The sequence below is a fragment of the Amaranthus tricolor genome, chromosome 3 (genome assembly GCF_026212465.1).
Source record: "Amaranthus tricolor cultivar Red isolate AtriRed21 chromosome 3, ASM2621246v1, whole genome shotgun sequence".
Taxonomy (NCBI): domain Eukaryota; kingdom Viridiplantae; phylum Streptophyta; class Magnoliopsida; order Caryophyllales; family Amaranthaceae; genus Amaranthus; species Amaranthus tricolor.
This window is the reverse complement of record NC_080049.1, coordinates 10,836,706-10,849,666: the sequence shown is the minus strand read 5'-3', so window position 1 is coordinate 10,849,666 and position 12,961 is coordinate 10,836,706. Positions and strand designations below refer to the sequence as shown.

Below are 12,961 nucleotides of genomic sequence, written 5' to 3'. Positions count from 1 at the left end.
ACATATACCATTTTTACGTGGAAACACAATTTTCTTTCCCAAACTTCACACCACCATTTTCACCATTTTCACAATTTTCTGCTCTGATCTTCAATTAACACTCGAGTGAAAGCTATAAAGGTAGAAAAATTGAAGCCATCAACACTCTCAAATGTTATAACAATCATAAAGACTGCTTGACAGAAATTAGGATTTCGAATTCAGATGCAAACCCATTTAGGCTCTACTACAAATGTAAAATTTGTACTTTTTTTGTTGGGTGTTGCAAGAAAATGTCAGTAAATATCATTATGCGGGTGAAGAGGAGGCGCTTAAATTGAAGCTACTCAAAGTTTAGTAAAGATTTTGAGGATTGTATGTTTACTTCTATTTGCAATTATAATTAGGATATAAGGGGTCATTATGATGTACTAACGGCCCGTTTAGTACATGGTATTAGAGGGCGATAATGGTAATAAAATTAAGTAATAAAAAATTTAGTCGTTTGGATGCCTTCAATGGTAATGGATGGTACCAAAAAGGGCCATTTTTATTACCATCAAACAACCTGGTATTAGGCTGTAATGGTAATGAAGTATTACTGTGATAATAAAATAAGATAATGTTGTTTCGAGCTGAAGAAAAAAAATAATGAAGAAAAAAAAGGTAATGTATGTAATTATCTAAAAAAATATTATTATTAAAAAAGAATCATTAGATTGAATATTTTAGATACAATAATGCTTTTAGATACAAATATACAATAATGAAACTAAGAGTCATTACCATTTTTTATTACTAACAACCAAATGCAATCAATGGAATATTATCTTCCATTACCATTCTTTAGTCATGCACACCAAACAAAAGAATCTTCATTACTAATTCTCATATCCATTCCTTCATTACTATTGCCATTACAACATTTCATTCCCATTACTTCATTACCATCAACCAAACGGGCCGTAAGTTCAAGTAGTTGAGTTTTTTGCAATTATGATTAGGAAATGTGATGTTTAATTTTTTGGGGGTTTACTTATAAAGGTCAGAATATAATATTCATCACATTAATGGAATGGTATGTTTATGCACAATGTAATGTAAACTGCAAGTATTTTTTTCATTGAACTTATTGTTCACTAACTGCTATCATTGTGTTTTCATTCAAATTGTTGGCAGCTGACAAAAGGTGCCTTAAACACTATTACATAAGCCATAATGTTCACGTAATGTACTTAACTAGGATTATAAAGTTCAAAAGAATTTATACACATTACATAGAAACTGTCAGTTAACAAAAAGTGCATTTCAAGCACTAATACATAATTCCTAATTTAGACTATATTTAAGATGCTTTTGAAGATGATGCCTTGAAAGTGGTCCTTTTACCCTTTTTTACACTCTTACCCTTTGCTTAGTTGTCAACCCACCCTTGCAAGTCTTTACATTGTGTCTTAACTCCTTGCATTTACTATAATTCACAGTCTTAGACCTCTTCTCCTTTCTTACCTCGTCTTCATCCCTTTTTCTATTTTTTGTAGGTCTTTCAATTGCTCTCTTCATCACTGACGGCTTAATTAGTGGGAACTTCATTTCAGGCCAATGCTCAGGGTCTGAAATAGATCTAATGGTGCTTGCATAAGCTTGCTTGTACAGTTTGCAACTGTACCAATCACGACAAAACCTTATGAGATTTTGGCTTGAATGTAGAATGGTCCTCACAGTATGCTTGCAAGGGATCCCTATGAGTTGTCATGCATTGTACATACATGTTTTGTCATTTAAGCTCATGGACAAGGTGAACTTACCATCTTTAATTTCATAAAATCTATCATCAGAATTGAAAGCCTTACATGTTCTTGAATCTGAAATTAGGGGTTTCATTCTCTTTAGTATATTAAGACATAAGATCGGTGTATATTCAGTTTTCACTCTTCTCCTTTTTTGTTGACATCCTTACCATAGTTACCCTTCTTATATCTATAACAAAAATGCACCTTATTCAACTTAAGAGATTTCACAAATGTCTTGTTGCCATCATTAAGGTTTAAAGTTTTAAGACAATCATTTACTTCAGGTTTGCATCAGGGATTTCAAGTTTTAAAGCAACAAATTTAATGTTTACAGCAGCAAAGTTTAAAGCATGGATTACCTTCAAGTAGTGTTAAAACAAGCTTGCACCTATCAACTCCAAAAGTTGCATTGAAGCTCTCAATAAAGTTAGTTTTGTTCTCATCACAACAAACCTTAGGGTCGAATGCATACTTTTTCCATTTTGATTGATCTCCAATCTGCAAGCCACTCTCTTGCTATAGGTTTGCCATGGCTTCCATAACTTTCTTGAACTTATAAAGAGAAGTGGCATTTGTAGCCCTCTCAAACAGTGCATACATCAAGGGGCTTAAATATCATTTCTTCCAATTGGCAGATAAGTACTTGCAGCAATATCTCCTCCTAGCAGTTGGCCATAACTCATTTAAGGCTATCTCAATTCCCTGTACAAGTAATTTATGAGCATAATTATCTACACATGTGTTAATGTCCTTTAGTCTGTTCTTCAAGTGGGGTTATAAATGAATAGCTGACCTTTTGTCTATCAGATATGTTAGTCCAATCATCACCTCTACCACTGTCCTTTAGTAAGTTCTTCAAGTGCAAGGTTAAATTTGCCCTAACCCCTATCCACATACATTTCACCAATTTTAAAAATTGTTTGGATGTAGTTACTTTCATTATCATTCCGGCTACATGATTAGCCCATAATGGATCCTCAAATGGCTCATAACTATCATCCACGTACTCTAAGTTACCATCATCACTTAACTCATCATCAATACAGCCATCATCATCATCATCATCATCATCATCTTTAATGTCGGTTTCTGATGGACTGTAATCATCCTTTTAACTGTCAAATAGACTGCCCTTATAACTATCAACCTCAGTTTGTTGACTGTTACTAACAACCCTCTTCTTACGCTTTGTTTCCACACTAACAGAAGGTTAAAAAAGTTGTGAAAGTTGTGAAGACTGTGAGTTTGATTTCATCATAATGCCCTTCTTAATTGCAGTGGTCGTTGGAATATTTTAAGTGAAAGCTTTAGAGGACTTAGAAGAATTAGTAAAAGGTATTTAACTAGGGGTTTCACTTGTTGGTGAATCATTAACCATAGGTGACTCCTCATCAAGTGGTAATTTAAAACCTCTTTTGATGACTTTTTTGGCTGATTTCTTCTTAATTAATAGGGTTTTTTTCAACAGATTTCAATGGTGGCTCCACTTCCATGTCTTGCTACTTATCCTCTGCAGCATTCATCACAACATTGTTTTTTTGAACCTCATTGTATTCATTCACAGGGAAGATGATCTCAAAATCATTTGTTTGCATCACCTCAAACCTAGGACTTCTACTAATTGGAAATTTCTCCCTTGCAGGAATGGTTTTAAGTGGTAAAGGGGATAAGGGAACAAGGTTCTCTTGAACAGGGTTCAGTTATTACACAACAATTTGTGTAATAAGAATGAATAGGTAGGTAACAAGAAAAAAATAGGGTGAAAAACCCCACGTTAACAGTCCTAAATTGGAATTTTTTTCATGCTAGAAAAGTTTGATAATATCCTTATCCTTATTATCTGCAACAAGAACACCTTTTGCATGTGGTCAACACAAGGATGATATTGGGAACAATACTGAGAACACAAACAATGAAGACTTAAGCATTGGGGAATAGAGAACTGAACACAGCCCAGCCCAAGCAAATGAAGCTGAGGAACAATTACTCAATACTATGAACATACATGATCCAGCCTTGAGGAAAGCATACATAGTCCTGTATCTGGAAAAGGAAGAATAAGGAACAACTTGGTGTTCCCAAATACGCATACATAGTTATGTATCTAGAATAAGAAGAATAAGGAACAGCTTGATGTTTCTAAATTCTAACAGAAGAACTAGCACATTCTATTTTAAGGCGTTTGTTATAGCCGTTAGAATTTAGGCGCCCTTTTCTTGATTGTATAGTCGTTAGAGGATGAAAGCCCAATCTATAAATAAGGCTCTCCTCCAGATTGTAATCAGTTCAAGTTTAGTTTTAATTCATCAACGATTATAGTAATCATTCATTCAAAAAACAAAGTGTTTGTTTTTGTTTGCCATCTTCTGTCTTGTAAGGTTGAGTGTGTTCAAGCCTTCACAGAATCATTCTTCTCCAAGATCACGTTGATCATTGAGATTCTAAATTCTAACAGAAGAACTAGCACATTCTATTTTAAGGCGTTTGTTATAGCCGTTAGAATTTAGGCGCCCTTTTCTTGATTGTATAGTCGTTAGAGGATGAAAGCCCAATCTATAAATAAGGCTCTCCTCCAGATTGTAATCAGTTCAAGTTTAGTTTTAATTCATCAACGATTATAGTAATCATTCATTCAAAAAACAAAGTGTTTGTTTTTGTTTGCCATCTTCTGTCTTGTAAGGTTGAGTGTGTTCAAGCCTTCACAGAATCATTCTTCTCCAAGATCACGTTGATCATTGAGAGAATTATGAGGATTAAGGCCTTGCATTCTTTAGGGGAATCAGTGTCTTCTTCCAAGATAAGTAGTCATTCCAGATTACTTAAAAATCAAAATTTAACAGACGAATTGATCAAGCAAACGTCTGTTCTTGTTTGTCTGCATAAGTGTTCTTTGTTTAAAGGTAACAAACGACATCTTTCGCTGCAAACTTGGTCCATCATCAAAATCAAAATCAAAAAAATTTCTGGCCAAGAATAAGTCATACTGTAATGTAATTGTCGCAAGGAAATGAAAACACAACTCATACATCAAAACTCAAAAGGCAAATTCCATTGAAAGCATCCAACCAAATGTATGGTGGCAAGAAACAAAACATCAGCATTCAGTGTTATTCCTATCCAATATCCATAGATTCGGTCCAAGCCACACTTCTATACAAAAGCGACCATCAGTGTCATTTACATCAGTTTCAAACCCCACAACACCCTAGACGGAACAATTTTAAATGCAACTATCAAATTTCTATCTTCTTTGTCTCTTCTACTTCTTTCCGCGCAACTTCACCCCAAGAGCACGCTCCAGTTTTCCAATGATCTGCTGGTTTGGAATGGCCTTTCCTGATTCATATTCTTGTATAATCTGTGGCTTCTCGTTGATCAACTGCGACAAAACATAAGGTCCATTAGGTTGTTCTGGAAATATAACTTTGTGCACACATAATTATCGAGTACACATTAAGCGGTGTTGAACCCTGCATCAGGAAACCGCATTGACATTTTCTCAATATGCACTCCGAAATATCCTGGAGGAGTGGAAGAGGGGTGCAGTTCAAATACCTATGAACTTCGCTGAATACATGATATATAAAAAATAATCAAGGAAATTCAAACCTGAGCAAGTTGAGACTGGGTGAGCTTCTTATCCATTCGTGCTTGCATGATGGCCTTCTTCAATTCAGTTGGAACACGATCGTCTGACAAGAATTCAGATACATAAAAAGGTCAGACAAAAATTGAAGCTATACAGCTACAGAGACAATATTAGAATTCAGAACCAACAAGGTTTCAAGGCTTTTTAATGTTATCATAGAAAGTGAAATATGTGAGCCAAACACGGAATGAGAAACGATAACTCCTTTGCATATTTAAGATAGTCAGACCAGTTAAATGGTAGTTACACATACTAGGATACAAAGCTATAGGTCCATTTCAGTACTAAGTCAATAGGAAATGCATCACATCAAAGAACATGTCTAATAAAACCCAAAATTATCTATACAACCCAACTGCCATTTCCCATTCACAAATTGCCATTAATAAACTCACAGAAGAAAGTTTAAATGCAACAGCTATAATTAGCTACAAATAGCTTGAAAATCAAGGGATAGGTAGTAATCATAGGACTTCAATCTGTCATTGCAACGAACAAAAATGATTGATCATTCTATCACTTACTAAAATGAATCTCAAAGTCTCAGACTCTTACTGCTAAAATTACCAAATATAGCAGAAAAAAGAAACAATCACATATAGAATATGACAGATATATAACGCGAAGATGAGTTTGAAATTTAATCTTCAAGACACAAGTAATCTAATAAAGTATAGGTTACAAAACCCTAGAAAACAAACCATGACCGTCAAATTTCTTTGGTCTACAAATCAACCAAAACTAATTGATACGTCATTCAACTAGAAGGAACTGTCACAGATACTTGTGGCATATTAAGAAAAACGTGTTATGTCGAACACAATTTCTCATTGAACAAAGCCTATATAAACTTTCAAATCACCAACACAATGATGAATAACCATACAAAGGTCAAGTTCACTCTAAGTACACAAAAAACAATAAATGCACTCACGGGCAAGGTTTTCGGTTTCATCATCCAGTTTCCGAGTGTTCAAAGAGGTGCTGCTGGATGCTGCTTTGTTTGTTCCAGCAGCGGCTGCAATCAAAACCCGGAAACAATTAGCGCACCACAAGTGAAGCATTAAATATATGATACATTTCAAGTATCTTAAACTACATATAATGACTTCTAAATAAAAGATTGAACTTATAACCAAGCAAAAATTTACAAATTTAGTGGGAGGCAACAAAATAAGAAACTAAAATCTCCAAACTCAAATTAAGCATACTAAAGCACAAGTATGTGACACGACATTTAACTATTTGGATATGAAATCCGCGGAACATACACATCAAGAAATCTGTCATGAATGAAGAAAGGCCCAGGCCCACCATACAACACGTGTATTCTAAAAGGGGAAAGAAATGAGCATGCAGCTTGTGGAAATCAATTTGGCAAAAAGCATCTTTCTGTTGGTGCATGATGAGCTGTACAATTCTAGAAAGTTGTACTTGCTTATATAACAAATAGAGAATAGATTTTTCATTATGCTTGTAGTACAATTTTGTGTAAGAATACACTAAGGAGTAACTGGGTCACTCAAAGACTCAGGGGAGCATAGTGCTCTCTTTATACATAATACAAGCAAATCTTTCTCAATCGTTCTTCTTTGTCCTTCATTCTAAATTCTTCTAATCTTCTTTTTTTTTTCTTTCTTTCTCTAAAATAGTTGTTGTGTACTTGCGAAGCAGGGTTCAATACTTGACAGTGGTATCAGAGCACCATGCCACCCACGCAAGCTAATCAGCTGGATACCTTGGAGGAAGGTTTACAGTCGCTGCAAGAATCCATACCGAAAATGACGCAATCTCTGGAGGAGCGGTTTAATGAAATGAAGCATTATTTTGAAGAAAAACAAAACAAAATAGATGAATGCTCAAAAAATCAAGAAGAAATGAAATATGCTCTCACTGTGTTAATGGCGGATGTTAAGGCCATTAGTTCAAAAATGGAGGATGGGGAGAGAAGTCAATCTCGCCCACTGATCAGCAGTTTCATTACTCGAGAGGAGAATTCCGCAAACCAACCTCAAAGGGAGAATACAAACAGTAGCATAAGGAGACTGGAATTCCCAATTTTTAATGGAGATGAGCCGAATGGATGGATACTGAAAGCTAAGCGTTATTTTGATTGTTGTGACTGAATTGGAGGAGACGGTGTTGGGCTTAGAGGGGAAGGCTTTGCTTTGGTTTCAATGGCAAAACAAAAGGAAACCCATTGCAAACTGGAGGGTATTGAAAAAAATGATGTTGCGTCATTTTAGGGGGAGAAAAGAAGGGTCACTAATAGACCAGTGGCTGTCGGTTCAGCAAGATAGTGACGTGGAGGAGTATGAAAAAAAAATTATTCAATACGTGTCCAATATTGATGAGGAGGTTAGTGAGGTGTTTTTATTGGCAAATTTTATTCGTGGGCTTAAGGCTCAGATCCAGTTAGAATTGAGGTTAATGGTTCCATTAACCATGGAAGAGGCGATGGAATAGGCAGTCAAAATAGAAGAGAAGTTGATGACCTTATATGAGCTGGACCATCCCACAAAAGTGATATACCCAAAACCTTCTACAACCCACTATTCAATATACCCCTAACTACCCTAAAACAAACCAAACACAAACCTACCCTACCAAATATCTACCAAACCCGAAACCAAAAAAAAATTTCAACCCAACACCAAATCCCATTTGCACCCAGAAAACACACGACGGTTGTCTGATAAGGAATTTCAGGACAGAAAAAAAAAGGGTTTATGCTTTAGGTGTGATGAGAAGTGGAGGATAGGGCATATATGTAAGAACAAAGGGCTAAGTGTATTGATCGTGAATGATGAAGATACACTGGAACTAAGTTCCAATGATGAAACTGCAAATGAGGAGGTCACTGTTGATACTCCGATGGCGATATCATTGAATTCTGTAGTGGGAATAGATAATCCCAAGACTATGAAGTTAAGAGGGAGTATAGCTGGAGAGAAGGTGGTAGTCATGCTTGAACCTGGAGCTACACACAATTTCATTTCCCCACAACTCATAACCAAACTACAAAGGCTGATGACTACCACTGAGGAGTTTGGAGTTACCTTGGGTACAGGCTAAGTCCGAAGAGGCAGTGGAACTTGACTTGGGAGCCATTTGCATAACAGAGAATTTTTTGCCCTTAGATTTGGGACACTCTGATGTAATTTTGGGGCTTGAACAGCTAGAAAAAATGGAGACTATCTCATCGGGAGACACTTCACTGTGTGGACCCATCAAAAAAGTCTCAAGTTTATTCTTGAACAGCAAGAGATAGGAGTGGAATATCAAAAATGGGCCCAAAAATTGTTGGGATACAATTTTGATATCAAATTCAGGCCTGGGTCCACAAATGCCACAGCCGATGCATTGTCCAGACACCCCACATTGGCCTTGTTACAATTAGCAGCCATTAGTACAGCTACTTGGGTAGATTGGACAGCCTTATTAGAGGAGATATCGAAGGATCCAATTCTTTCCCCATTACGTTCTACATTGGATCAAGGACAAAGGCAGCAAGGGGGATTTACCATTAATCAAGGACGGTTATTGTACAATGGGGGATTGGTGATACCTCGAACTTCACACGTCGTTGAGAAGCTACTACATAGAGTATCATCACACAGCTTCGGGAGGCCACAATGGGGAGCATAAAACTTACCTTCGTTTGGCGCAAGATTGGTATAGGGAGGGAATGAGGAGGCATGTAACACAACTTGTCCGCACTTGCCAAGTATGTCAACAATAAAAGGCGTCCCATCAATCTCCCGCAAGGTTGTTACAGCCATTGCCAATCCCATCCCAAGTTTGGGCAGATATCACCATGGATTTCGTTGAAGGATTGCCTAAATCTGATGGGTTCAACACAGTGTTGGTAGTGGTTGATCGGCTATCCAAATATGCCCATTTTGTCGGTCTGCATCATCCTTTTACGGCACAATCAGTCATAGCTATCTTTGTGAGGGAGGTGGTCCGTCCACACGGTTTTCCTTTGTCCATTGTTTCCGATCGAGACAAAGTGTTCATGAGTAAATTCTGGGCTGAAATTTTTCGTTTTCAAGGCACTACTTTGTTGAGGAGTACGACCCATCACCCTTAGACGAATGGTCAAACTAAGACCGTCAATCAAGCTTTGGAGACATCTATGTTGCTTTGTAAACGGGCAACCACGGCAATGGGCTAAATGGCTACATTGGGCCGAATATTGCTACAACACGTCGCCTCACATGTCTATTAATATGTCTCCTTTCATGGCATTATATGGTCGTCCTCCACCCTCAATTATTCGATTTGGCAACAATGTGACTCCCATTGATAGTGTTGAATTATGGCTTAAGGAGAGGGATGCCATCATCGATGAACTGAAATTTTCCTTGCTACGTGCACAACAATTGAAGAAATGGGCCGATAAAAAACGACGTGAGTTATCATTTGAAATTGGCGATTAGGTTTTTCTGAGATTGCAACCTTATCAGCAACAATCAGTGGCTCGACGTCCCTGTCAAAAACTATCATCAAGATATTATGGGCCCTATGTGATTCTTGAGAAGGTGGGGAAGGCTGCATATAAGTTGCTGCTGCCGGATGAGTGTAAGATACACCCAATTTCTCATGTGTCAAAATTAAAGTTGGCTCACGGGGCTGCCTTCAATCCAATCGACATTCCAGACCAATTGTCTCTTGAAATGGAACTCATTTGTGAACCAGAGTAAGTTTAGGCTATGCTTCGTGATTTTCTTGAGCAACAACCAGCTACGGAAGTTCTCATAAAACGGAAGAACCTACCTAAATTCGAAGCTACTCGGGAGCAATACCAGAATATAATCACCTTCTTTCTTGACTTCCACCTTGAGGACAAGGTGCTTTTCATTGGGGCGGGTATTGTCATGAATGAAGAAAGGCCCAGGCCCACCATACAACACGTGTATTCTAAAAGGGGAAAGAAATGAGCATGCAGCTTGTGGAAATCAGTTTGGCAAAAAGCATCTTTCTGTTGGTGCATGATGCGCTGTACAATTCTAGAAAGTTTTACTTGCTTATATAACAAATAGAGAATAGATTTTTCATTATGCTTGTAGTACAATTTTGTGTAAGAATACACTGAGGAGTAACTAGGTCACTTGAAGACAAAGGGGAGCATAGTGCTCTCTTTATACATAATACAAGCAAATCTTTCTCTATCATTCTTCTTTGTTCTTCTTTCTAAATTCTTCTACTCTTCTTTTTTTTTTTTCTTTCTTTCTCTGAAATAGTTGTTGTGTACTTGCAAAGCAGGGTTCGATACTTGACAAAATCATAGTGTGATTACAAACAAAATAGTAGTATGTCCATTGCCCATAACTTCTCAGCGGGATGGCACAACAATTAAGAAAAGTAGGTGTGAAAATATGTGGAGAATTGTAGGTGGGGCCATTTCTTAGTGTGGTAATTATAGGTTTTAGGTCCTGTTTAGTTCACCTGATTCAACTAGTTTTTACTAATTAAAACTGATTATAAATGACTAATTGAAACTGATTTTTACTGATTGTAACTGATTTTTAGTTACAAATTATAACTGAATTCTACCGAATAAAACAAAGTTTTACTGATCGTAACTAATTTTTAAACTGATTACTTATTTTTTATATAATGAACAAAAATAATTCTTAATGTAAGAAAGAGAAATAAATTATAGGTTTTAGTAGAGTATTATAGTTAGAGTAATGTCCAAAAAAAGTAATGGAGTAAAGAAAACTAAAGTAGTAGGTGAGAAAAATCATAGGGATGCAATGTGCAAACTGCAAAGTTTCATACCAAAACATGTTATTGAACAGAAAACTCAACAGTAAATTTGAACCGGAGCTATTTAAAGAAAATAGCTATCATTGGAAACAACGCCATGAAAATTATTTTTCAATGGAAAATGCAAATTATAATTAGCTTTTATTTAATTAGTTTATGGAAAATTCTTATAGAAAATGAAGATGTTAGAGATGGACGAACCGAGGAAAGTTTGTTTGTTTCAACTTTGAAGGAAAGTGATTGTAAGAGGATTGAAAACAATTTTACACAAAATGGAAAAAATAGTTTCCGAGGAAAACATGTTATACCCCAAAACCAAACACCCCCTTAACCAACACAATCCAACACCATGCAAGAATATTTTTATAAGAAATGTTAAGCAGCTATGGTCTACGAAAACCAATAAACAGAAATGTAATGCTTGTGTTGAATTCACGAGTCCAAAAAAAACCCTAGAATAGGGAACAATAAATCATAGAATCAATTCATAAACCCTAATTACAATAATTTAAAAGAGAAACAAGACTACAAGAGATAACAACTGAAAATCCATCGATTTAACCCAGCATAAATGTGGAAAAAAGAACGATAGAAAAGATGGATTAAAAAAAAAGTAATCAGAAAAGAAAATAAGAAGAAACCTTTACGAACAGTTTCGATTTCGGCACCAGCACGGCGGGCGGCGTTGACGGCCTTCTCATCCTTCTTGGCGGCGGCGTTAGGGGCCTTCTTACGGATAACGACAGGCTCCCAATCCTGAGTGATAGGTCCAATTCCTGCCATATTCGGGATTGAAGGTATTGCAACTGCAGATGATGAAAATGAAAATGATCTTGTCTTGGGTTGGGTTGCTCCAATAACAAAGTCCAAAGATGAGTTGTGATATTTTTAGTGCAACTGCTTTGACCTTATTTGGTGTGCCACTCGTCACCGTCTAAGTTCCCATGTGGACCCAAGCATCTATTCTCATACACGCTTCATAACTATCGTAAGCCCCTCATTGTGTTTTTAAAAAAACACAAGAAATTATTTAATGTATATTACTTTTTGTCAAAAAATAATTATTTAATTTTAATTTTTTTTAAAAACTATCTTATATGACATATAATGTTGTAAAATACTATCATTTAATAGATTTAGTTTGTTGACCGTTAAATTAAATAGTTGACCATCACGTACCTTGCACTTTTCTTTGACCTTTACTGAAATTCAACGGCGTTTGGTTGGGGGTCTTAAGGAAAGGAAAAGGGAATGAAAATACTCAATTCCCTTTGATGTTGTTTGGTTCCCAATTTAAGTTTTAGGTTTACCCAAATCAAGTAAACCTCATTCCCCACCTCCCCCGTCACTTTCCCATTCCATTCCCTCCCTCTTTCATCACCCTCTCCTCTCCAAACCCTACGTAGCATACTGCCGCCATTGTTCTCATCTCCTTCCATTCCTCGCGCCTCCTTCATCACCCTCAAGTTCTCATCTCTTCCTCGAGCGTCCTTCCTCCTGCTGCTGCGCCATTTTTCTCAATCTCGATTTTGCTGCCGCCATTGTCAAATGTAAGTTACTTGCTGATTTGAATCTCCTTTCTCTTCACTCCTTTTCCTAATTTCTGCTGCTATTGTGATGGATTGGAAATCAGATTCGTGTTCTTGTTGATTCTCTGTTGTACCGCCATTTTTTTATGTTGAATCTCTGTTGTACCGTCATATTTTGATGTTGCTATTTTGATGTTGAATCTCTGCTGCTATTTCTCTTCACGCCTGTTATTCTT

General features: G+C 36.6%; 1 protein-coding gene across 1 annotated transcript; it reads right to left on the bottom strand.

The window, feature by feature from the left end:
• Nucleotides 1–4,795: 4,795 nt before the first annotated feature.
• Nucleotides 4,796–12,076, bottom strand: LOC130807916 (multiprotein-bridging factor 1b-like). The gene is made up of 4 exons (XM_057673319.1): nt 11,838–12,076; nt 6,356–6,439; nt 5,382–5,464; nt 4,796–5,151 (listed from the first exon to the last, which is right to left on the bottom strand). Exons 1-4 carry the CDS (start codon nt 11,977–11,979, stop codon nt 5,032–5,034), a joined length of 429 nt encoding a protein of 142 aa, XP_057529302.1. The 5' UTR covers nt 11,980–12,076; the 3' UTR covers nt 4,796–5,031.
• Between the last annotated feature and the right edge of the window lie 885 nt (nt 12,077–12,961).

Coding starts and splice junctions, on each gene's coding strand:
- LOC130807916 (XM_057673319.1), bottom strand. CDS start 11,979: ATGGCAGGAATTGGACCTATCACTCAGGATTGGGAGCCTGTCGTTATC. Junction 5,465..6,355: donor TGAAACCGAAAACCTTGCCC/GTGAGTGCATTT, acceptor AATTCTTGTCAG/ACGATCGTGTTCCAACTGAA. Junction 5,152..5,381: donor CCCAGTCTCAACTTGCTCAG/GTTTGAATTTCC, acceptor GTTTTGTCGCAG/TTGATCAACGAGAAGCCACA.